This window comes from Salvelinus namaycush, chromosome 33 (assembly GCF_016432855.1).
Source record: "Salvelinus namaycush isolate Seneca chromosome 33, SaNama_1.0, whole genome shotgun sequence".
Classification (NCBI taxonomy): domain Eukaryota; kingdom Metazoa; phylum Chordata; class Actinopteri; order Salmoniformes; family Salmonidae; genus Salvelinus; species Salvelinus namaycush.
Genome location: NC_052339.1, coordinates 1,284,285 through 1,310,946, shown reverse-complemented (window position 1 = coordinate 1,310,946; position 26,662 = coordinate 1,284,285). Strand labels below are relative to the sequence as shown.

Below are 26,662 nucleotides of genomic sequence, written 5' to 3'. Positions count from 1 at the left end.
AATAATGTGAATATGAAAAAATTAGTTTACACGTTTTGATAATTGTCGTACGATGTTAAAGGGCAACATTGTTTTCCAGAAATTATGAAATAGTTTAACAACCCTTTTTGTAAGCTTTTAAATGATATCAGTCGCAGCAGTTTATATTTTCCAGTGATGAAGACATGGATGTCTCATGCTATGGTGGGGTATGCAAAATGGGTTCAATTTGAGCACCTTTAATTTCTGAATGTTTTGGCATTCATGTCCAAAAAGGACTTTTACATGTTTACTGTTATTTGCTGCACCAGTAGGGTAGCAAAAATCTGGTAACTTTCCCAAAAGTCCCACTTTTTCCCAGAAATCCTCGTCTGAAGATTTCCAGAATAAGCAGGACATCTGGAATTTTGCAACCTTACCAATAATAATAACCTGCTTACTCCACAGAGAGTAGAGTTGGTGGAAGTTGGGACAGCCGCTAAATCTCTCCCGTCTCTTTCTCTGTCTGTGTGTGTTCTCAGGCGCCCTCCACTGAGCCCCCCAGGACAGACAGTCCCATGAGAGACGCCCCCTACTCACCAAGCACACAACCGGTATGTCCACCCCACCCCAACAACAGCCCTCCTTTCACATCCTCCTTTAAAGTCCCCTCATTGACACCTCTGCTTTCACAGCACCTATATCTGTTCTCTTTTTACATAATCCACTTCAGAGAGGGTAAATGTAGCATACCTGCTGGTTCATCCTCTTCCTCCTCCTCCCTCTTTCCCCCCCTCACACCCCTCCCTCCCTAGCCCAGTGCTCATTCCTCCAGCAGCTCCCTGTGTGCAGGCAGGGAGACCCGCTTCGTAAGTGGTCTGCTCTGGCCTGGCTTTGTCTGCTCAGCTTCCATAGACACCTATCAGTAGAGTCTGGCCCTTGGCTATTGTCAGCTGTTTATAATGAGTTGTACTACAGTGAAGCTATACTACAAGTGTAACTTTTTTAAACACATGCAACTGCTGAGCTTGCCATGGCCACTCATTACTGATGCTTTCTCTACTTCATGCAGTAGTAGATTCTGGCTGCATCCCAAATGGCACCCTAGTCCCCCTTCATTGTGCACTACCTTTAACCAGGGCCCATAGGGAATAGGGTGCCATTTGGGATGCACACTCTGTTTTTGGAGATTGTTGAGGACCCTACTTGTCATTTGTGCTTTTAATTCTAGCCGTGTTGGAATTTGTAATGAACCCTGAGCTTTGCATTGAGAATGATGGTGAAATGTGTTTACCAAGTATTGGAATGTGTTCTGAGTAGGGCTGACACAATTACTGTGTAACTGACGGTTATGGATGAAGACCGTCATGAAAATAAAATAACTGTCATAACCGTAAAAAAAATATATCTTAAATTTGCACTCATCAGACTAAAGGACAGATTTCCACCGGTCTAATGTCCATTGCTTTAGTTTCTTGGCCCAAGCAAGTATCTTCTTATTGGTGTCCTTTAGTAGTGGTTTCTTTGCAGCAATTCAGCCATGAAGGCCTGATTCACGCAGTCTCCTCTGAACAGTTGATGTTGAGATGTGTTTGTTACTTGAACTCTGTGAAGCATTTATTTGGGCTGCAATCTGAGGTGCAGTTAATTGCCGATTTCTGAGGCTGGTAACTCTAATGAACTTATCCTCTACAGCAGAAGTAACTCTGGGTCTTCATTTCCTGTGGCGGTCCTCATGAGAGCCAGTTTCATTATAGCGCTCGATGGTTTTTGCGACTGCACTTGAAAAAACTTTCAAAGTTCTTGACATTTTCCGTATTGACTGACCTTCATGTCTTAAAGTAATGATGGACTGTCGTTTCTCATTGCTTATTTGAGCTGTTCGGTCTTTTACCAAATAGGGCTATCTTCTGTCACAACACAACTGATTGGCTCAAACGCATTAAGAAGGAAAGAAATTCCACAAATTAACTTTCAACAAGGCACACCTGTTAATTGAAATCCATTCCAGGTTACTACCTCATGAAGCTAGTTGAGAGAATGCCTAGAGTCTGCAAAGCTGTCAAGGCAAAGGGTGGCTACTTTGAAGTTACTTTATTTTGATTACTACTGATTCCATGTGTTATTTTGTAGTTTTGATGTCTTCACTGTTATTCTACAATGTAGAAAATAGTAAAAAAAATAAAGAAAAACCCTTGAATGAGTAGGTGTGTCCAAACTTTTGACTGGTACTATATATAGAATTTTAAAAATAAAAAGGGTTTGTAGCAAATGGGTCTTAGGTAACCTAGGCAACACCCCCCACAATCCAGCAGCAGCTCATAGAATTATAATGAGTAGAACAGGCTTGGAACCGCTAACCCTGGTAATTTGACTGGTAAACTCGGAATGCCCTGTATTGTGAAATCATTTCCATGATAATGTAGAATTATGTTCACTGATGTCGCCAATGGAATGTATTTTTTGTCATGTCAGTTGAGTTGAATCAACAAATCACAGCACATATTGATGGGTACACTTCCTTCTTTGCTCCTATGTGTAGTGGGTACACTCGCAATGGCTGCCAGTCCACCAATTGCTGGTAGCATACCACCCTGCATCCCACTGCTGGCTTGCCTCTGAAGCTAAGTAGGGTTGGTCCTGGTGGGGCCCTGGATGGGAGACCAGATGCTGCTGGAAGTGGTGTTAAAGGGCCAATAGGAGGCACTCTTTCCTTTGGTTTAAAAAAATATGTATCCGAATGCCCCAAGGGCAGTGATTGGAGACATTACCCTGTGTAGTGTACCGTCTTTCGGATGGGACGTTAAACCGGATTCCTGACTCTCTGTGGTCACCAACGATCCCATGACACTTATCGTAAGAGTACGGGGCTTAACCCTGGTGTCCTGGCTACATTCCCAATCTGGCCCTCATACCGTCATGGCCACCTAATCATCCCCAGCTTCCAATTGGCTCATTCATCCCTCCTCTCCCCTGTAACTATTCCCCAGGTTGTGATATAAATGAGAATGTGTTCTCATTCAACTTGCCTGGTAACAAGTATAAAATAAAATACAATTATGCCATTATTGACTTGAATGGGGATGCCCGTTCTATTCATTCTATTTCTATGGCAGCACATACAGTGAGAACGGTTATTACGGCGACAGCGGTCATTTGGCTGGCCAATTACCGTCATCCAAAAATCCATGACCGTCACAGCCCTAGTTCTGAGCTACTTAACGTTATTCAGCTTCAGAGCATATGTGTTACACATTTCAGAGCTAGTGTTAATTTTGCGTCGTCAGGGTAGTAGTTGGGAAACCATTTTCATTTTGTGTGCATGTTTGTGTGAGACCCATGTTTGCGCCTGTAGAGAGCGCGCCTGTATGTTGAAAGCTCCGGGGTGAAGTTTTTCTCCAGGAACAGATTTAGTATCAGTTTCTCCTCCCCCAAAACTGACCCAGGAACAGCGTCTAGGGGTAACTTCGCCCTACACCTATGTTGAAATATTCGCATCGGGGTGTGTGGCTTGTCATGTAAGCCGTCATGTCAACTCCATGCATTATTCTGTATTTATTTTTTCAGGCAAGCATTCATTTCACCCCTACTGCACTGCCTGCCAAGGAGGATATCTCACCACTGAGTCCCTATGAGGTATTGACCTTAAATCCAGTCATAGAGAATGAATGGAGCAAGATCTGTGCTCTCATTGTCCATCATTGACAGTAAACATTCATAGTCCGTTCTCCGTGCTGAGACTGTTGTTCCTTCCCAAATTGCACCCTAAGTCCCTAGAAAAAGGAAATATGGTGCCATTTTGGACATAGGCTGCATTGAAATCTATGACGTTAACGTCTTTTTTGTTGTGGTTTTCCCTTCCAGACAAGGCCAGGTGCCATCCAGCCCCTCTCCCGTGGTGGCGGGCGGCCGATCACCTCGCCAGCCACTCCGGACGGGCACAGCAGTCCCAATCCCTTCCAGCATGGCCCCTCCCCCATCAACTCTCAGACCTTTGTAAGACCCCTCACCACCACGTAGGGTGAGGGTGAGACCCCCGCCCCCATCCTGGGTGCCGTCTCACAGCAGTGTCATTAATGCTCATCGCAACTATTTCCTACTATTTGTAGAAGCTACTTACCAAGGAGTTTGAGCTTGGTCCCTGTCCATGCATTCATTCGCGCACAGGGACTCGCTGTAAAAGCACTGTTGTTGAAGACAAGTGCCGTAAAAGTGGACTTGCATTCTCAGCAAGATATATCTAAGTCGCTACTACTGTAGCCAGAGCCAACCACAGGGGAGTTCTGACATTTTTCATTCCGTCTGGTGATTGGGCTAACCCTACTTCATCATCCAACTGCTATAAAGCAGCTATGGGTTGAATCTCAGCAATCTCAACAATCTCCCATGTTCCTGTATATAATGCTACCGCCGCCGAGTTGCGCACCCATTATCTGAGTTCCATAGCTTCAACAAGGCAGGCACAGCCTCATTCGCCCACCCCTACTGTCTGTCTCTTGGACATCCCCCTTCGCATCATCGTTTCTCCACCTTGTTATCACGCTGTCTTCAGCTTTTCTGTTTTTTCTCATAGTCTGCCCCTCTCCTTGTTCCTCTTTTCCCTTTGGCTCCTACCACTTCATGGACCCCCCCCCCAGCTGCAGCCTCGTGCCCCCTCCCCCGACACGGTCGATGAGTTCCCCCTAAACCCCAAGCAGGCATACAAGGCATTCGCCGCCGTGCCTCACTCGCTGGCCGTGCTGGAGCCTCCCCCACAGGTAGGCAGGTCGCCCCACCCAGGCACCCCGCGGGCCCCAGCCAGCATGCTGTGATGGTCGTCGTCACTGTTTAGTCGCTCCGGCCCCCCCTTCACGACTGACGCAGGCCCCCCACCCTCAAAGCCTGTTCCCCCCGTCTGGGCCTGTAACTGTGGTCCGTACTGTGTTGGAATGCAGTTGTGTGTACTCTTTGTTTTTGTACTGGTGGTGCGTGCTGTTCACAATTTCCATTCTGAAAGCAATCATTGATCATCTGTGTCTGTGCTGAGAAGTCCCATCTCAACCATTCTCATCACCTTGCCTGCTTTGTGTCCATAGAAATAGATTATATCTCTGATTCTATTTCTATGTTTGTGCCTCTCCACTGTCTTTCTTTCTGTCCGTTCCAATGGCTGCCTCCTGTTTCCCTCTCACACGTTCTCTTCTGTGTCTATCAACAGGATCTGTTTGGCCAGAGGAACAACGTCCAACCCAATCAGCCTTCCCCTTCTCCAGAGGTTAGCTATTGTACCACCAGTTACAATACAAGTTATAGACACAGCATTAATGGTCATAAGTGTGTTTTTTGTTGTCTGTGTGATATCGAATGAGTTTGAATGGCAACGCAGGTCAGTATGTGTTAATGTTAATTAGAAGACATTGAAAAAGTGCCGATAACCTGCTTAAAGTGGCAAATTGGCGGTTGGTCATGTCCCATTTGGCTGACATGTTGAATTAAAACATGTTAGTTGAAATAAAATAAAATAATTTAAATACAGTAAGATTGAATTGAATTGAATTAAAACATAAGTTAGTTGAAATAAAATAAAATAATTTAAATACAGTAAGACATTTGTTAGTTTGGCAAAAAAAACCTAGCCCGACATGTGGGTTAAATCTTTTGGCCAATGGAAAATAATTGAAAAAAAAGGCAGATGACCTATGTAGCAAATTAGGCTAAAGTATCATTTGAGGGCTCACTAATGCAATAAAGTGAGCAGAAAGTAAACAAAATGGACACTAAATTGTTTGTCTTTCACAGATACCATTTAAAACAATCTCAGACACGTAATAAATTAATACAATTAAGTTGAATTATTCTTTAAATACATTGTTACTTTGGCAAAAACATAGGTTGGCTTATTTGGGAGGGTTACTCCATCTTTTTTCTGTCCGGTTGGTTTCTTATGTACATATGTACAACTTATGTACATGTGGTTCTTTCAGCCTGAGCTGAACAACGAGGTGTTTGAGGATGAGGTAGAGGGGGACGGGGGAATGGGTATGGGTCAGGCAGCCCCCGTCTCTCCCCGACCCTTCCTCTCCTCTGACTGTCGGGACTATATGAGTCTGGCAGCAGTGCCACGCCTCTCCAGAGCCTCCATGGACATGGTTGTAAAGGTACCCCCCCTGCCCCACCATGGGTGCCCCCAATCGGGCTCAGATCGGACTGTGGTTTCCTTTGCTTTGATGGTGATGGCAGTGCCTATATCACTGTTACTTATAGTGAGAAGGGGTGGCGGTGCTACATTGGTAGTCAGAGGTGGGATCCTGTCAATAAATCATCCTCAGAATCAATCGTAGCTAGTGGTGTTGGGTTGTGATTCGACTGCCTAATTTATGTTTTTCCCACCTGCTTAACAATCAATGAATATTGTGCTGGATATAATGTAAAACTTTCAGAACTTTGATTTGACCATTTCAATTGAGAATCATCCCAAAGTATTTCAGTTTATTTTAAAAATCATCATATTTTTGTGAACTTTGTTGTGAGATCTGGCTTATGTCTGTGTCCATTGAACATTTGATTGGGCAGGTCGAAACCAACCGCTGTCCCCATGGCCATGTTGCTCTTCCACCATCCTAACCACCCTATCCCCATGGTCCCCTCCCCCACAGACTCCATCACCTGGGGGCAGAGACAACCAGGAGCAGCGCTCCTTCAGGGACAGACAGAAGTACTTTGAAATCGACACGAAGCAGCAGACGCCCGACACCAAGCCCAAAGGCCGCGTGTCCCTGGTTGGAGCAGACGACCTGAAGAAGATGAGGGAGGAGGAAGGTTTGTGCCAGCCAGCTCCTTTTATTTCAAGCCCAAATAATACCCTTCACCCCCTTCTAGGGTTGCACATTTCTGGTAACTTTCCCAACATTCCCAGGTTTTGCAGAAATCCTGGTTGGAGGATTCTGAATTTGCTGCTTAATCCTTCATGATTCCGGTACTACTCCAGGAATTAATGAAAATCTTTTGGGGAAACTTACAGGAATTTTGCAACCCTACCCCCTTCTGAAAATGGTACAACTCTCTGGTTCATTTTGGTCAGAGAGACTAATGCTGCCTTCATAACATATCTTAAATTCTTAAATACCAGCATGCGACTTGGAAATATCTACTTGAACGCCCCTCCAACTGGTAATTAGTAGTGGGAAATAGTCTCATCTGAGCTCCGACTTCTCCCACATGCTAAACTCTGACGTCACATACAATGGAAATTACCTCGATAACAGCATTTTCGGCAGTTAAATGCAACAACAAAACATTATTTAAATGCAACACCAAAACGTTTTTTTATTTTTTTATCTGTTAATATGGTTTTTGAACACTAATTTGTTTACGAGCATGTTAGCTGTACTTTTAGTGCAGGTTGACGCAGCATTCTCAACGAGTTCAAAGCATGTGAATCCAAGCAACTCGTTGCTCCCAGTTTACAAGTTGTATTTTCAGAGTTTCCCACTTGTTATGAACGCAGCATAAGCTCTGATGAATCCAATCCTAATGGAACTATGTTTCTACAATCCCAAGAGAGGAGATTCGAGCAGCGGGCACGGGAGTACCTGATGGATGAAGATGACGAGGAGGAGGATGACCTGGTGAAGCAGATGGGAGTGTTGAAGGCCACGGGCAAAGTGCTGCTGGACGGGGTGGAGTACAAGGTGGAGCCTGTAGCCACCCCCCGCAGGCACTGTAACACGCCCCCCAGCTACAGCACCACACCCCCTAGCTACTGTGGCAGCTCAGGGTACAGCCTTTTCTCTTGAATTGATTAGGAAATGTACTTTAAATTAAGATTGATTGCTCATCATTATCAGATGCCTATGTTTTGAGTAATGGAAGATTATATTGTGTGAGGTTTTTTTATTTTAAATTCAACTAATTAATGTTCCCTCATTTATGTTTGTGCCCATAGGCCCTCGTCAGTGGATGGTAAAGGAGACTACCAGAGGAATTCCTTAGAGGAGAGCTTCAGGCTGGAGCAGCAGAGGCCCAACTCCATGACTGGGTAAAGACAACCGAACATGTCCTAGATTTAAAATCACAAATTCATGTATGTGTTGATTATTATGGTCTCTGCAGTGGTGACGCATCTCCCAAACTTGTGTGTGTAGTGACTCAGCACCTCTTCTGTGTGTAGTGACTCAGCACCTCTTCTGTGTGTAGTGACTCAGCACCTCTTCTGTGTGTGTGACTGCCGAGTCTCCTGCAGTGTGTGTGAGGTGTTGTGTGGAGTGTTAGCAGTGTGTTTTGACATTTTGTGTTCCTCCCTCTCCACCCAGTCTGATCCCAGTGTACCCTGGAGAGTCGGGGGCTCCCATCCGGACGGCCAAGGCAGAACGGAGGCAACAGGAGCGGCTGAGGATGCAGAGTCCAGAGCTGGCCCCAGCCGGAGACAAGGACCTCTCCCCTTCCGAGAAACGGGCTTTGGAAGCCGAGAAGAGAGCCATGTGGAGAGCAGCAAGGTACACACACACACACACACACAAGCAGGTCACACACACACACACAAGCAGGTCACACACACACACACACACAAGCAGGTCACACACACACACACAAGCAGGTCACACACACACACACAAGCAGGTCACACACACACACACACACAATCACAAAAGTACATTTGAATATGTGTGAACAAAATAAAGGGACAGAGATCAATATGCTCTAAATACTGAGCTAGGTAGAGAACATCAGGGGCAAGATTCCTCTTTGCCTTCCCAACCTATTTTTCGGTGTTTCTATTTTTGCAGATGTCGTGTTTCTTATCTTTTCCTCGCGTTATAGTGACTGATTATCAGAGATTCCTCTTAAAGGAACTTGGGTAGTTAAATAAAGGTTAAATAAAAAATTATAATAATTTACATTTGAGTCATTTAGCAGAGGCTCTTATCCAAAGTGACTTAGTTAGGAGTGCATACATTTTCGTACTGGTCCCCCGTGGGAATCGAACCCACAACCCTGGTGTTGCAAAGGCCATGCTCTACCATGCTCTCACTCATCTACATACAATACCCCATAATGACAAAGTGAAAAACATGTTTCTAGATATTTTAGCAAATGTATTGAAATTGAAATGCAGACATCTTATTTACATAAGTATTCACACCCCTGAGTCAATACATGTTAGAATCACCTTTGACAGTGATTACAGCTGTGAGGCTTTCTGGGAAAGTCTCTAAGAGCTTTGCACACCTGGATTGTACAATATTATAGCATATTATATATATTTTTTATTCTTCAAGCTCTGTCAAGTTGGTTGTTGCTAGACAGCCATTTTCAAGTCTTGTCATAGATTTTCAAGCAGATTTAAGTCAAAACTGTAACTATACCACTCAGGAACATTCAATGTCGTCTTGGTAAGCAACTCCTCTGTATATTTGGCCTTGTGTTTTAGGTTATTGTCCTGCTGAAGTATGAATTTGTCTCCCAGTGTCTGTTGTAAAGCCAGGTTTTCGCCTGTGCTTAGCTCTATTACGTTTCTTTTTATCCTAAAAAAAAATTCCCGAGTCCTTGCCGATGACAAGCATACCCATAACATAATGCAGCCACCACCATGCTTGAAAATTTGGAGAGTGGTACTCAGTAATGTGTTATGTTCGACTTGCCTCAAACATATTCAGGACATAAAGTTAATTTCTTTGCCACATTTTTTGCAGTTTTACTTTAGTGCCTTGTTGTGAACAGGATGCATGTTTTAGAATATTTTTATTCTGTACAGGCTTCCTTCTTTTCACTCATTTAGGTTAGTATTGTGGAGTAACTACAGTGTTGTTGATCCATCTGCCTATCACAGCCATCAAACTCTGTAACTGTTTTAAAGTCATCATTGGCCTCATGGTGAAATCCCTGAGCGGTTTCCTTCCTATCCGGCAACTGAGTTAGGAAGGATGCCTGTATCTTTGTAGTGATTGAGTGTATTGATACACCATCCAAAGTGTAATTAATAACCTCACTATACTCGAGATATTCAGTTTCGTTATTATTTTACCCATCTACCAATAGGTTCCCTTTGCGAGGTATTGGAAAACCTCCCTGGCCTTTGTGGTCGAATTTGTGTTAGAAATCCACTGCTCGACTGAGGGACATTGCCACAGTAGGTAGCGCGCTGGACTTCGGGCTAGAAGGTCGAGGGTTCGAGACCTGCTCCCTGCCTGTTTCATCACTCAACGAAAATATAGGCCTAGTCGTATATTTTGCTAGCCAAGCCGGCTGGACGTTCATTCTGTCGGTTAGGTTGCCAGAGACGCGACCCAGTCTTTTTGTTATACAGTGGGGAGAACAAGTATTTGATACACTGCCGATTTTGCAGGTTTTCCTACTTACAAAGCATGTAGAAGTCTGTAATTTTTATCATAGGTACACTTCAACTGTGAGAGACGGAATCTAAAACAAAAATCCAGAAAATCACATTGTATGATTTTTAAGTAATTCATTTGCATCTTAACCCTCTTATCCATTGCTTGCTAGCCAACTACGGCTAAACAGTCAGGTCAAACAGTGCAGCTAGAATAACCACAAAGTAGCTGCATGTGCATTTGTTTAAACTGTTTAGGATTTCTCCTGGGATAGAAATGTGCTCTCTCGTCAGGACACTGTTCAGAGTAGCTAGCCAACTACACAGCTAACACAATCACTTCAAACTGAAGCTGGTAAAACAGCAAATTAGCTGCATTTCATGTCGTTTGACCTGTTTCTCTATTGAAATTTCTTTGTATATATCCATTCAAATTATGCGGATTCCAGATTTTCGACTGGCTGAGAAAAGATGTCCGTTCATTCTATTGGTTAGGTTGCCAAAAACGTGACACAGTCGTGAAGTCTTTTTGTTCTATATGTATGGGCGCGACCAAGTCGTTCTTTCTAAATGTTCCGTTGCCATGCTGCCTGGCAACATTCTTCTCCCTTGCTTGCTAGCTAGACAACTACGGCTAACACAGTCACGTTAAACCGTGCAGCTAGAATAACAGCTGCATTTCATTTCACCTGTTTTTCGATTGATATTCCTTTCTATATATCCATCAAAATGTATATTTCGACTGGCTGAGAAAATACGTTCATTTTCAAGAGGACAGTGGAGATTAAATATATACTGAACAAAAATATAAACGCAACAAATTCAAAGATTTTACTGAGTTACAGTTCATATAAGGAAATCAGTCAATTGGAATAAATTCATTAGGCCCTAATCTATGGATTTCACATGACTGGGCAGGGGTGTAGCCATGGGTGGGCCTGGGACGCATTGTCCCACCACTTGCCAGCCAGGCCCAGCCAATCAGAATGTTTTTTTCCCCACAGAAGGGAAAAACCCACATTACAGACAGAAATACTCCTCAGCATTTATATTTTTTGTTCAGTGCAATATTGAAACTATGTTGCAAATGTCTGGAGACAGACAGCAACGTTGTTTCAACTAAATGTTAGGCTAGAAGCAAGGGGAAATAATGTCTAGATGCCTTTTACAGTGGAGATCAAGTTAATGAATTGGCTGGCTGTGCTGATGGCACAGTGGATTTGCATGATTTCTCAGATGGAACAGAAAACAAGATTCCCATTTTTGCGTCATAGGCTTACCGCTGCTGAATGTTTGTTTTTTTAGTATGGCTTAGAACGCGTCTCTCGACCAATCACAATGCTTGTTTTGACCAACCCGTTGTAGAAAAATCATGTTAAGCACTGTTATTGCACGCAGAGTGAGTCCATGCAACTTTTGTGACTTACAGTGCCTTCGGAAAGTATTAAGACCCCTTTCCTTTTTCTACATTTTGTTACGTTACAGCCTTATACTCAAATGTATTTATTTTTTTATTAAAAAGTCTAATTAATCTACACACAATACCCCTTAAAGACAAAGCGAAAACAGGTTTTTAGACATGTTTGCAAATGTATAAAAAACAGATACTTTATTTACATAAGTATTCAGATCCTTTGCTTTGAGACACTCAAATTGTGTCTCAAATTGCTCAGGTACATCATGTTTCCATTGATCAATCTTGAGGATGTTTCTACAACTTGGTTGGAGTCCACCTGTGGTAAATTCAATTGATTGGACATGATTTGGAAAGGCACAAACCTTTTAAGATAAGGTCACACAGTTGACAGTGCATGTGTTACCCTTCCAATGAGCTAATCATATAAACTACAACGTGAAAAGTACGGTTTACTTCACTTGTAATCATCTCAGCACAGGTAACAGCCGTTTACAGTCTTTCTTTAGTTTTTCATTCTTACTCTTACTAATTCTTTTAAACTATATTTCTTTATTTCCCATGGGCTTCACCAGAGTACCCCCTAGTGGCTGGAATACAACTGTATTAAGCCCCTTACACAAGTCAGAGCAAAAACCAAGCCTTGATGTCAATGGAATTGTCCATAGAGCTCAGAGACAGGATTGTGTCGAGGCACAGATCTGGGGAAGGGTGCCAAAAAGTTTCTGCTGCATTGAAGGTCCCCAAGAACACAGTGGCTTCCATCATTCTTAAATGGAAGAAGTTTGGAACCACCAAGACTCTTCCTAGAGCTGGCTGCCTGCCAAACTGAGCAATTGGGGGAGAAGGGCCTTGGTCAGGAAGGTGACCAAGGACTTGATGGTCACTCTGACAGAGCTCCAGAGTTCCTCTGTGGAGATGGGAGAACCTTCCAGAAGGACAACCATCTCTGCAGCACTCCACCAATCAGGCCTTTATGGTAGAGTAGCCAGACGGAAGCTAATCCTCAGTAAAAGGCACATGACAGCCCACTTGGAGTTTGCCAAAAGGCACTTAAAGGATTCTCAGACGATGAGAAACAAGATTCACTGGTCTGATGAAACCAAGATTGAACTCTTTAGCCTGAATGCCAAGCGTCACGTCTGGAGGAGACCTGGCACCATCTCTAAGGTGAAGCATAGTGGTGGCAGCATCATACTGTGGGGATGTTTTTCAGCGGCAGGGACTGGGAGACTAGTCAGGATCGAGGGAAAGATGAACGTAGCAAGGTACAGAGAGATCCTTGATGAAAACCTGCTCCAGAGCACTCAGGATCTCAGACTGGGGCGAAGGTTCACCTTCCAACAGTACAATGACCCTAAGCACACAGCCAAGATAACGCAGGAGTGGCTTAGGGACAAGTCTCTGAATGTCCTTGAGTGGCCCAGCCAGAGCCCGGACTTGAACCCGATCAAACATCTCTGGAGAGAAATGAAAATAGCTGTGCAGCGACGCTCCCCATCCAACCTGACAGAGCTTGAGAGGATCTGCAGAGAAGAATAGGAGAAACTCCCCAAATACAGGTGTGTCAAACGTGTAGTGTTATACCCAAGAAGACTTCAACAACATACTGAGTTTTTGTTTTTTTACATTTCTAAAAACCTGTTTTTGCTTATTCATTTTGGGGTATTGTGTGTAGATTGATGAGGGGAAACAATTATTTAATCCATTTTAGATTAAGGCTGTAACGTAACAAAATGTGGAAAAGTCAAGGGGTCTAAATACTTTCCCAATGCACTGTGTGACCTAAGCACATTTTTACTCCTGAACTTAGCCTTGCCATAACAAACAGGTTGAACACTTATTGACTCAACACATTTCAGCTTTTCTTTTATTAATTAAATGGTTAACCATTCTGAAAGCATAAATCAACTTTGACATTATGGGATATTTTATGTGGTCCAGTGACACAATCTAAATTTGATCCATTTTCAATTTGGGCTGTAACACAACAAAATATGGAAAAGTCAAGGGGTGTGAATACTTTCTGAAGGCACTGTGTATCTACTTCTGAAATCCTCCCTCACTGTTTTCATCTCTTACTTCTAGACTGGTCTCATTGGTTTTCTCCTGGCTCTCTCCTATTCGTTTCAATGTTTTACCGCCCATCTGTGTTTTTTTCCTCTGTGTGCCCTGTCCCTCTGTGCGTTTTCCTCTTCCTCCTCCCCCTCTCCCTGCCCACCTTCCCTCTCGTTGTGGGTGCAGGCCCTATGGCCTAGAGGAGGATGTTAGGCAGTATGAGCAGGACCTGGCTAAGAGGCTCTACCAGTCACGAGTGAGGGCGTCTCAGGGCACCGCGCCACCCCCTCAGTCCCAAAACGCCGCCGCCTCTTCCGCTGCCTCCCAGCTCAGGTCTGCTCACCAGTCCAGGCCCTGGCCCGCATGCCATTGTGGGGGTATTGCTGCCTGGGGTGCTGCTGTGGGGTGCTTTGGTTTTGGGGGGGGGGGGGGTTATTTACTCAGCTAGCTTGCTTCCTTTCTCTCTCACTTTGTTTCACTCTACGTCTCAATCGTTCTTTCTTTCTCTCGCTCTTCTCTTGGTTTTAATGCATCTTTCATCATACTAACATACTGCCCCCAGTGTGGCTGTAGCAGTGTGATCTGAGGGCCCGCCTATGTAGTCCTTCTCCTGGATGCTGCCACGCTGGTCTTGTACTTTTATACTATAGTTTTAATAACATTTAATAACAAGCATTTTCTGCATTGAGTGAACCACCGCAGGCCAGGACAAGGAGCATCCAACAGCTGCTGTTGTCTGGTTGTCCTCCCCACTCCATTAGAGCAACGTGTCCTAGTTTTCTCTCTGTCTCTCTCTGTCCTGTCCTAATTTTTCCTCTCTTTCTGTCTCTCCCTCTCCGGTCCATCTCTCTATCTGACGGTGTTCTCCCTCTCACCAACAGGATGAAGTCTCTGGAGCAGGATGCTTTGAAGGCTCAGATGGTCATCGCAAAGTCCCGGGAGGGAAAGAAGCGTGGCACACTGGACCAGCTGGCCGAGTCGCCCTCGCCCGCCCCCACGCCATCCCCCACCCCTCTGGAAGGTACATCAGTGGCCGTCTCATACACTCTCACACAGCTTAGCCCCTACATTCATTCACTCTCACTCAATGTCTGCGTTCCCAAATGGCACCCTATTTATTCCCTGTATATTGCACTACTTTTGACCAGTGTCCTATGGGCCCTGGTAAAAAGAAATACATATAGGGAATAGGTTGCCGTTTGGGATGCAGCCTCTCACTCAGTACCACTCCTCAATCATCAAGTGGATTCCGACTAATAGTGTCCTAACCTTTCTGTCTACCAGATTTCAGTCCACAAGGAGTGACGTCACCAGGCAGACTGGTAAGAACGGAGTTCTCTACTGCGTTTGTTTGTTAAATGTCAGAGTTCATAGAGATGTCTCCACTGACCTATTTCAATCCAGGGTAATAGAGACTCAGATTGTTATTCTCAACAATTAATTTGCTCTGGTTGTCCAAGCAACAATGTCACAGTCTAACTTTTGCCTTCCTTATCTGTTAAGTAGCTGTTCCGGTTAGAGATGTTCCATTTAAAGTGTGCTTATTTGTAGACAGAAAAGTTGTTTTGATGGGCTTTAAGGCGCATTGAAATGTTTCGCCACCATTGTACACAATCACTTCAGCCTATCAAATGCCTTGGATCATCACTACAGCCAATCAAATCCCTCTCTCTACACAAGCCACACCGGACTGTAGTATGAGTCATCCATCCTTTTCCCTCCCTCTTTCCCTTTACCCGTCCCTATCCTTCACTCTCCCTCTTTCCTCACGTCTTCCTCTACTCATTCCATTTTGCTGTCCTTCTAGTCCCTGTCGGAAAAGAAGTTTGACTACCGACAGTTTGCTGCCATTCCTTCTTCCAAACCCGTATACGACATCCAGGTATTGACTGCATGCTGAGCTCCCAGGCCCCAGCCCCCTCCCCCTGACTTTCCCTTCTGCCTCCGCCCCAGTCCCCCTCTCTCCCCTCCGGTCCTCCAGTAATCAGACCTTACAGCAGCGCTGGTGGTGCCACTGCTTCTACAGCTGCCGCCATTTTGGCTCTCCCCCTGATTTGATTATTCGCTGCTCCATTCTGGGGATTTGGCTTGTTAGTTGCTGCCTCCGATTTAGTTGATGAATGGATCATAACGCTAATACACCAGTAAGCTACTGACCACGTAATCAAATCAGGTCCTGGGTCAGTTTTCTATAAGGGTGACCTCTCACCTCTGCTCAAAGCTTTCTCTCCATCCCTTTTCTCCCACTCACCATCCAATCACCTTCAGTTATTTACAAACAACCAGCCTCAACCAGGCAACATCAACACTCACCAACCAGTGATTTGAGCCCCACTAAGCCAGCCGCCAATCAGCTTCTTGAGGAAACTGCCCAGATCCTGCATCTCTCCCTCCTTCTCAGCCACTCTCACCAGCTCTCCATCTCTCTCCATGGCTGGGGCTCATTGCCGTGTCTGTCCTGGTTCCTGATCACCTCTCCCTGTATCACAACAACACATCATCTTTTGGGATCTCCTGTCCTGTCATGCTCTTGACTCCTAGTGCATAATATTTTCCAGTCTATCACTTAACCAACATTGGTGATGGGAACTTCCTGGACTGAACGCAATGAGGTCTCCCTAAGCTTGGATCTCAGCCTGCGTACGGATGATTCTACAGGGGGTTCCTTGGGGATCAGGGAGACTTATTTCTCAGTGGTTGTGGTGGTTTCTGGTCCAGTATTTTGTAGTATGTACTGCTATCAGTCTTTTTTCCGGTCTCTGTGGGTTGTGTTTTATCAATCAGTCTTCCTCACTGAAAGGCCGCCAAGTATTCCTCCACTGCTCCCAATGTAATTTGGCCGTGGAGTTCTACATTTAACGTGCCGTTCTTAACTCTAATAGTTCCACCCGTTCGATTTAATAATTTGCTGTTCTTTAAGCAAGCTTGCCTAGTCTTGAGGCCTCGTGATCAAAATACAGTAGAACTACTGTAGAGACCAATAGGCTTCTCTGATACCGATATGCGTCTCACGAACTCAGGAGGACACTGGACTGTGCATAATTTCTGGCATACGGCTACTAAGCTTAACAGTGTGTATAGACCTCAGTGTACGGTATGTGTGCAACCTTGTTCTCCACACTTCTCCCGAAGTGTGCACTTGTCATGCAAGTGTGTGCGAGTGCACACTTAGGGAGAAGTGTTGTGGAGAACTGGGAAGCAAGGTATGTTTGAGTGTTGAATTCACATCAAAATGGGCTACTGTATGTGTGCTTAGTCCAGTGGGAGAGACCTGTGCTGTGATTTTCTCTGCTGCATTGGTGACTGGGGTTCGGCTAAGTGTCTTGCAGCCTGTGAACAGCTGCTCTCCGTTCTTTGCCTGTGAGATGGAACAACCCCCGGAACTGATGGACTAACACAAGCCAACCTTTAACCTCCCCAATCCTAACGTCATCCTGACCAGACTGCAGTGGAACCTACCTTCTGCACCCTTGCTGCCACAGTGACCGCCTGCGAGAAAGACCCACACCTACCCACTGCCAGTCCCCTAGCCCAACTTGGTGACGGTGTTCCTGGGATAATAGGTGGCCACATCCCCTAGCCTTCATCCACTCACACACTCTCTCTGTGTCCTTCTCTTGCAGTCCCCTGACGTGGTCGATGACATTCAGTTCATTGACGATGGCTCCAGTAACCCAGGTGAGTGTCAGTGGGTCAGGGTCAACAAAACCTCTTGACAACCACATCAAGTAGGGTCCAGCATCTCTGTTGTTAAAATAGTAGAATTGGTCCTAGGGTTGCAACATTTCTGGTAACTTTACCAACATTTCCAGAAATCCTGGTTGGAGGATTCCTAGATGTTCTGCTTATTCCCTCCTGATTTCTAAAATACTCCACCTGGGATCTGGAAAACCTGGGAATTTTGGGAAAGTTACCAGAATTTTGCAACCCTAGCCCATAATATACAATATGTTACCCTGATCACTTTTATCCCCTTTGATTCAGGTGACTTCCTGGGATAAGCAACTCCTATTGGTAGGATTCACATACTGCCGGTTTCTGTGCATTTGCGTATGTGTGTGTTTCTCTGAACTTTGGCCTGAGTGTGTGTGAACTGCTGTGTACCCCCGTTAGTCAAGTGTGGTAAACCATAGCGTAGTCGGACCATATGTTCGTAGTGCTCTCTCTCGCTCTTTCTCTCTCTCTCAGCTTTTTAGAGTAGTCCGGCATGGTTTGCCCTGATATGTCTGTAGCCTTTGTAACAGTGTCTACCGTTATGGAGGCTAAAACCATATCAAGGCTGTTTTTCCAACGTTGGGAGGGGGTTTGCTTGTACCATTGATGGCTTTGCCTGCTAACCATTCCTCACGTGTCAACCAGCTACATTAGCTAACATTACCGTCAAACATTCTCCAGTACTGTACATAATATTTGGTGTGTTAAACTGACACTACTGCAGATCCAGATCCTGCATGAACTCAAATTGACTACACCAAAGACTTAAAAGGGGAGGTTCAGTATTTTACAACTTAACGTTAGATGGTTCCTCACCCTGAATAGTCTAGGGGCCAGGAGTTACTGTACTCTATGGTTCAGTTGGATAAACGGTCACTACAAACTTAAGCAGACTTTAGCCACAATAGCTACTTTCAGAGTAAGCATCCAAGTACTTCTAATAAATGTTATTTCATTCAATCATTTTGCTATTTTAAATAAAATACAATTTTATTTGTCACATTAAAAAAAATTAAAAAAAAGATATATATATATATATTCACCTTTATTTAACCAGGTAGGCCAGTTGAGAACAAGTTCTCATTTACAACTGCGACCTGGCCAAGATAAAGCGACACAAAAACAACAGAGTTACACATGGGATAAACAAAAGTACAGTCAATAACACAATAGAAAAATCTATATACAGTGTGTGCAAATGGAGTAAGGAGGTAAGGCAATAAATAGGCCATAGTAGCGAAGTAATTACAATTTAGCAAATTAACACTGAAGTGATAGATGTGCAGATGATGATGTGCAAGTAGAAATACTGGTGTGCAAAAGAGCAAAAAAGTCAATAAAAACTATGGGGATGAGGTAGGTAGTTGGGTAAGCTATTTACAGATGAGCTATGTACAGCTGCAGCGATCAGTTAGCTGCTCAGATAGCTGATGTTTAAAGTTAGTGAGAGAGATATAATGCGCCGAACACAACAGGTATAGAACTTACAGTGAAATGCTTATTTACAAGCTCTTAACCAACAATGCAGTTCAAGAAATAGAGTTAAGAAAATATTTACAAAATAAACTAAAATAAAAAGGTACAATAAAATAACAATAATGAGGCTATATACAGGGGGTACCAGTACTGAGTCAATGTGCGGGGGTACAGGTTAGTTGAGGTAATTTGTAGATGTGGGTAGGGGTAAAGTGACTATGCCTAGATAATAAACAGCAAGTAGCAGCAATGTAAAATCAAAGGGGGGGTCAATGTAAATAGTCTCGATGCCATTTGATTAATTGTTCTTATGGCTTGGGGGTAGAAGCTGTTAAGGAGCCTTTTGGACCTAGACTTGGTGCTCCGGTACAGCTTGCCGTACAGTAGCTTAAAGAACAGTCTATGACAAACTGTCAATGGTGTGTTTGGACCAAGATATTTTGCTGGTGATGTGGACACCAAGGAACTTAACTCTCGACCCGCTCCACTACACCCCCGTCGATGTGAATGGTAGCGTGTTCGGCCCTCCTTTTCCTGTAGTCCACAATCATCTCCTTGGTCTTGCTCACATTGAGGGAGAGGTTGTCCTGGTACCACACTGCCAGGTCTCTGACCTCCTCCCTATAGGCTGTCTCATCGTTATTGGCGATCAGGCCTATAACTGTTGTCTTCAGCAAACTTAATGATGGTGTTGGAGTCGTGCTTGGCAATACGCAGTCGTGGGTGAACAGGGAGTACTGGAGGGGACTAAGCATGCACCCCTGAGGGGCCCCCGTGTTGAGGATCAGCGTGGCAGATGTGTTGGGCCGCCCCCAGGTCGTAAGGGTAGGCAACATCAGGAAGTCCATGATCCAGTTGCAGAGGGAGGTGTTTAGTCCCAGGGTCCTTAGCTTAGTGATGATCTTTGTGGGAACTATGGTGTTGAACGCTGAGCTGTAGTCAATGAACAGCACTCTCACATAGGTGTTCCTTTTGTCCAGGTGGGATTGACATTGCGTCATCTGTGGATCTGTTAGAGCACTATGCGAATTGGAGTGGGCCTAGGGTTTCCGGGATGATGGTGTTGATGTGAGCCATGACCAGCCTTTCATGGCTGGTCATGGCTACCGACGTGAGTGCTACGGGGCGGTAGTCATTTAGACTGGTTACCTTTGCTTTCTTGGGCACAGGGACTATTGTAGTCTGCTTGAAACATGTACAGTGGCAATAAAAAGTATGTGAACCCTTTGGAATTACCTGGATTTCTGCATACATTTATCATAGAATTTGATCTGATCTTGATCTAAGTCACAACAATGGACAAACACAGTGTGCTTAAACTAATAACACACAAATGATTGTATTTTTCTTTCTATATTGAATACATTTAAACAATCACAGTGTAGGTTGGGGAAAGTATGTGAACCCCCAAGGCTAATGACTTCTCCAAAAGCTGGAGTCAGGAGTCAGCAAACCTGGAGTCCAATCAATGAGACGAAATTGGAGATGTTGGTTAGATATGCCCTGCCCTATAAAAAAAACAATCACAAAATTTGAGTTTGCTATTCACAAGAAGCATTGCCTGATGTCAACCATGCCTTGAACAAAATAGATTTTAGAAGACCTAAGATTAAGAATTGTTGACTTGCATGAAGCTGGAAAGGGTTACAAAAGTATCTCTAAATGCCTTGATCATCAGTCCACGGTAAGACAAATTGTCTAATAAATGGAGAAAGTTCAGCACTGTTGCTACTCTCCCTAGGAGTGGCCGTCTTGCAGAGATGACTGCAGAGCACAGCGCTGAATGAGGTTAAGAAGAATCCTTGAGTGTCAGCTAAAGACTTACAGAAATCTCTGAAGCATGCTAATATCTCTGTTAAGTCTACAATACGTAAAACACCAAACAAGAATGGTGTTCATGGGAGGACACCATGAAAGAACCCATTGCTGCCCAAAAAAAACATTGCTGCATGTCTGAAGTTCGCAAAAGAGCACCTGGATGTTCCACAGCGCTACTGGCAAAATATTCTGTGGACAGATGAAACTACAGTTGAGTTGTTTGGTAGGAACACACAACACTATGTGTGGAGAAAAAAAGGCACACCAACATCAAAACCTCATCCCAACTGTAAAGTATGGTGGAGGGAGCGTCGTGGTTTGGGACTGCTTTGCGGCCTCAGGGCCTGGACATGAATGAATTCCCAAGTTTATCAAGACATTTTGCAGGAGAATGTAAGGCTATCTGTCTGCTAGTTGAAGCTCAGTAGAAGTTGGGTGATGCAACAGGACAACGACCCAAAACACACAAAAGTAAATCAACATCAGAATGGCTTCAACAGAAGAAAATACGCCTTCTGGAGTGGCCCAGTCAGAGTCCTGACCTCAACCCGATTGAGAGGCTGTGGTATGACCTCGAGAGCGGTTCACACCAGGCATCCCAAGAATATTGCTGAACTGAAACAGTTTTGTAAAGAGGAATGGTCCAAATTTCCACCTGACCATTGTGCAGGTCTGATCCACAACTACAGAAAACGTTTGGTTGTGGTTATTGCTGCCAAAGGAGGGTCAACCAGTTATTAAATCCAAGGGTTCACATACTTTTTTCACCGAGCACTGTGAATGTTTATATGGTGTGTTCAATAAAGACATGGAAAAATATAATTGTTTGTGCGTTATTAGTTTAAGCAGACTGTTTGTCTATTGTTGTGACTTAGATGAAGATCAGATCAAATTTTATGACCAATTTATGCAGAATTCCAGGTAATAACAAAGGGTTAACATACTATTTCTTGTTACTGTAGGTATTACAGACTCGGTCAGAGAGAGGTTGAAAATGTAAATGAAGACACTTGCCAGTTGGTCCGCGCATGCTCTGAGTACACATCCTGGTAATCCGTCAGGCCCGGCAGCCTTGTGAATGTTGTCTTGTTTATAGGTCTTGCTCACATCGGCTACGGAGAGCGTGATCATACAGTCATCTGGAACAGCTGGTGCTCTCATACATCCTTCAGTGTTGCTTCCCTCGAAGCAAGCATAAAAGACATTTAGCCCGTCTGGTAGACTCGCGTCCCTGGGCAGCTCGCGGCTGGGTTTCCCTTTGTAGTCCGTAATAGTTTGCAAGCCCAGCGACATCCAACGAGCATCAGAGCTGGTGTAGTAGGATTCAATCTTAGTCCTGTATTGAAGCTTTTCCTGTTTGATGGTTCATCTGAGGGCATAGCAGACTTTCTTATAAGTGTCCGGATTAGTGTCCGACTCCTTGAAAGCAGCAGCTCTAGCCTTTAGCTCAAGGATGTTGCCTGTAATCCATGGCTTCTGGTTGGGATATGTACGTATAGTGACTGTGGGGACGACATTGTCAATGCACTTGACAATTGATGAAGCCGTTGACTGAGGTGGTATACTCCTCAATGCCATTGTATGAATCCCGGAACATATTCCAATCTGTGCTAGCAAAACAGTCCAGTAGCGTAGCATCCGCGTCATCTGACCACTTCCGTATTGAGCGAGTCACGGATACTTCCTGCTTTAGTTTTTGCTTGTAAGCAGGAATCCGGAGGATAGAATTATGGTCAGATTTGCCAAATGGAGGGCTAGGGAGAGTTTTGTATGTGTCTCTGTGTGTGGAATAAAGGTGGTCTAGCCTTTTTTTATTTTCTTCTGGTTGCACGTGACATTCTGTTAGAAATTTGATAAAACTGATTTAAGCTTGCCTGCATTTAAGTCCCCGGCCACTAGGAGTGACACTTCTGGATGAGCATTTTCTTGTTTTTCTTATGGCCTTATACAGCGAATTGAGTGCGGTTTTAGTGCCAGCATCGGTTTGTAGTGGTAAATAGACGGCTATGAAAAATATAGATGAAAACTCTGGGTAGATAGTGTGGTCTACAGCTTATCATGAGGTACTCTACCTCAGGCAAGCAATACCTTGAGACTTCCTTAATATTAGACATCGCACACCAGCTGTTATTGACAAATACACACACCCCCACCCATCGTCTTACCAGACGTAGCTGTTCTGTCCTACCGATGCACGGAAAACCCAGCCAACTGTATATATTATCCGTGTCGTCATTCAGCCACGACTCGGTGAAACATAAGATATTCGTTTTTAATGTCCCGTTGGTAAGGATAGTCTCGAACGGAGATTATCCAGTTTATTCTCCAGTGATTGCACGTTGGTCAATCGAACAGATGGTAACGCCAACGGATTCTCACAAGGCACCCCGATCGCCACCCCCTGTATTTCTGTCTTTTCTTCGCGCGAATGACGGAGATTTGGTCTGGTCTCGGAGAAGCAGTATATCCTTCGCGTCAGCCTCATTAAATAAAAATCTTTCTCCCGTTCTAGGTGAGTAATCGCTGTTCTGATATCCAGAAGTTATTTTCGGTCATGATGGTAGCAGAAACATTATGTACAAAGTAAATTACAAACAATGCGAAAAAACACAAAATAGCACAGTTGGTTAGGGGTCTGTAAAACGGCAGCCATCCCCTCCTGCGCCATTATTACATTTTTACTTTCAAATGGTACTAGATGGTTTGGTTTGCTGGTGTGGAGTTGGGCTTCCCTTGCAGGTTACGGGGGTCTGTTCTGGACCAAGCTTCTCAGCCCCCTTCCCATAAGGAACGGTCTCGCTGGTGTTGCCAGGCAGACTAGCCATGCTTTCTCTCTCAAAGCAGAGCTTGCTATTACTGCCCACTAGTGATGGGAGGGAAGTTCGGCTCTTTTTACTGACTGATCTTTTCAACTCGTTTAGTCAAAATAACAAACAATAATATTCCTAATTTGAGTTAGTAATGCCCAGAGGGACCCCCCTACCGGTGAACAATGAACTGAAAACTCAAGTCATAATTCTACAAGCCTCTCGTTCACATGTCCTTCACCATAGGGGGCTTCATGGAGCTGTCGTTTGTGACAGATTTGTAAACGTGTGTTTTTAAACAATGTACATTTGCTGATTGCTTGGCATACAAATAAGATTATTTTTTGATACAATTGAAACAGGTCTAGTTGTGGCTGGAACCGGACTAGATTGACTCTTGGCTGGAAAGCATTGCTTGACTGCCATGAGGGTGATTAGCACTATGTCGTTTGCGAACTCCGCGCCCATCATTCTTGCACCATGCGATCAATGATCAGTTCTAAACATGTATTTTTCGTCTCTATGCTCATGATCTATTTTCATGCGAGCATATGACAGACGGTGGTCGGAGTGCGTCTCTGTAGCTGCTGAGCCGGAGGAGTGTGTATTAACACTGCTGTAGGGTTCATTGCGGTCAGCACGAACAGGTCAAACAAACAACTAAAATGAACGAGCCACTCAGAAAACAATTGTCATGACTCTCAAGTCAGTAAAAAGAGTCCTTCAAAAACGAACGTATCGTTCGCAAACTACACATCACTACTGCCACAGCGCTGGCATTGGGGGAGACTTAGGGGTCACTGAAAGGGGAACCTAGGTTTAAAGGTTTAGTCATTCACCAGGGTGTCATGTTAATATTGGTTTCTCTGTGCCCGCCAGTGCATGCTGCGGATCCCGGGACTGAGGTGCCCACTGCCACCTCGGCGCTGGAGATGGCCCTCTACAGCAACAAGCGCAAGCTGAGGCAGGGCTGCTGCAGCCTGGAGACCGCCGTGCCCACATAACACCTCACACACATCTACCACAAGAGACTCGGGAGACATACATACACAGAGGCACCGGGTCACTACACACACTCACAGGTTTGGGAGATGCGTCCCATGTAACCACTGCAGAGACCATGATGCTGATAGTCAACACACACACACACACACACACACAATGTCATATCCTGCGTGCCAGTCTTGCCTTTACAGTCTGAGGATGTGTTGGCCTGAACATGAGGCCCAACGTTCCTGATGCCAGGGAGGAGGAGGGCCGGTGAGGGGAGCTAGCGTTTACGCTTCAGAAATACCATTCTCTTTTTTTGGGGGGGGGTCTTTTTCTTCAGTTTACGTTTTAGTAGCTGAATTATATTAACAGGCGACTTATGTTTTTACTTTTGACCCTCTGATTTTTGCTGTTTTAAAGGAAAAATGTGTTCTGGAAGAGAAAGAGGAAAAAATATGAATTGTGTAGATGTGATACTAACTTTTCAGATGCTATTTTTGAGGTTTTCAATTAATAGATTGTGAACAGTCAGGGTTTTTAGCGGGCTTCGGGAGGAGGTGTATATATGGGGAACATACTGCTACTTTCACTGCCACATTTTAAACACTACATACATATATATCTCAACTGTACTAGCACACTGCTTAGAAAACAAGATGTTTTCATTTTAAATCATTAATTTTGCTTGTATTTTATTACTCGATTCTAAAGCCTCCCCTGTAATACATTGTTACCCCCTGTACTTTTGAGTGCAATAGAACATATCATTTTATTTATCATAATGACATCAATGCATATCATGATATATTAATTCAAAAGTACATCTTATGAGGCAAGCACATGTTTAATCCATATCACCAAGATATTTTATTTTACAATGAATACATTTGTTTTCACTTTGATGCACAGGCCTTAACCAGGTTCTGACTGGTACATTACAAGGAACATGCTGTCACAGACTTGTAGGATACTGATCCCAGTACAGTTTTTGATCTCGGCGGATCAGAGTAAAGGATCTCTAGCTTTCCTGGACCAGGTTTATCAAATTCTGTCCCATTCCCATTCTAGAGAATGTAACTACACTGGAGAGACCAGCAGAGAGACATACACCCACACACATGGACAGATAAGCCACTAGTCTTTATTCAAAATGGCTGTAAATTTATGAACATAATCTCAGCTTCATCTCCATTTACATATACGGTACTTTCCCTGCCCTTTTGGTGGGCATCATTTGTCAATGTGAATCTCACTTCTATCTGGATGGTTTTCCAGATTTTTACCGGTGAAGGTAGCAGGTGTTTGCTTTTTTTTTTTATCTGCCTTTGGTTAATTTAAATCTGACACCCACTGAAAATCCTTTATTGTTGTGTGAATAATGTACAAAATACTGAATGGAAAGCAAAACTTAAGGTTGAAATTGAGCCAGTCTACTAAGCCAAGACCAAGCAAGTGTCTGGACTGGGGAGCTCTCCCTTCCTCTCTCTCTCTGCATGTACAATATATTGGCTTTACTGGGAGAACCTGTAGAGGCAGAAGACATGTTGTTAATCCATTTGAAATGCATCTCATTCGACCATCATTCTCAATCTCTTTCCTCTGCTTTACCTGCTGCTGTCATGGATGTTATCTGATGGCAACTTTGTTGGGAGAGTCATGACAGTAGCACTCGTGTTTAATTTAATGTACTAATCATATCTTTCTGTGTTGCTTTGGCCGACTGAAATTCAGTTAGGATGATAACATTTGCTATTGGTTGACAATGTTTTAGTTTTTTTTTTACTTACTGTAGTGGGTAAAACTTTCCAGACAAAATGGGATTCACAACATTTTTTAATGCAAAACAACTGTTGGAACTTTTTTTGGTTACGCTCTTCTCTTGAATTATTTTGGGGGACTGTTTTTCCCAAACGAGTCAGAGGGAAAGGGTAGAAGTGCTGGGGTCAAGGCTCATCCAAGACTGTAACTAGTGAATTTGTACAACCAAAGAGGTCTATTTTGTGGTTCAGGAATAAAAAAGTTTACTTTTCATTTAACAAGCTGATTATTTGCATTGTGTCTTTGTATTCTATAATCTAAACTCAGCAAAAAAAGAAACATCCTCTCACTGTCAACTGT

The 26,662-nt window shown here is 44.0% G+C and overlaps 1 protein-coding gene across 8 annotated transcripts in view; it reads left to right on the top strand.

Annotated features, from left to right (window-relative positions):
* The window catches only part of LOC120028042 (protein scribble homolog), a 143,858-nt gene extending 117,270 nt beyond the window's left edge, over positions 1-26,588 (top strand). For 3 of the 8 annotated variants that reach the window (XM_038973184.1, XM_038973183.1, XM_038973187.1), the window contains 14 exons: positions 501-572; positions 3,526-3,594; positions 3,823-3,954; positions 5,156-5,212; positions 5,922-6,095; positions 6,594-6,756; positions 7,498-7,714; positions 7,883-7,975; positions 8,250-8,432; positions 14,621-14,760; positions 15,024-15,061; positions 15,547-15,621; positions 17,363-17,417; positions 24,434-26,588. In XM_038973184.1, coding sequence (XP_038829112.1) covers positions 501-572; positions 3,526-3,594; positions 3,823-3,954; positions 5,156-5,212; positions 5,922-6,095; positions 6,594-6,756; positions 7,498-7,714; positions 7,883-7,975; positions 8,250-8,432; positions 14,621-14,760; positions 15,024-15,061; positions 15,547-15,621; positions 17,363-17,417; positions 24,434-24,558 — 1,593 coding nt within the window. In that variant the 3' untranslated portion in view covers positions 24,559-26,588. Of the gene's footprint in view, positions 1-500; positions 573-3,525; positions 3,595-3,822; positions 3,955-5,155; positions 5,213-5,921; positions 6,096-6,593; positions 6,757-7,497; positions 7,715-7,882; positions 7,976-8,249; positions 8,433-14,620; positions 14,761-15,023; positions 15,062-15,546; positions 15,622-17,362; positions 17,418-17,723; positions 17,754-24,433 lie in introns of all 8 variants that reach the window. The other 5 variants (XM_038973186.1, XM_038973189.1, XM_038973188.1 and 2 more) reach the window with 5 other exon arrangements.
* Positions 26,589-26,662: the final 74 nt, after the last annotated feature.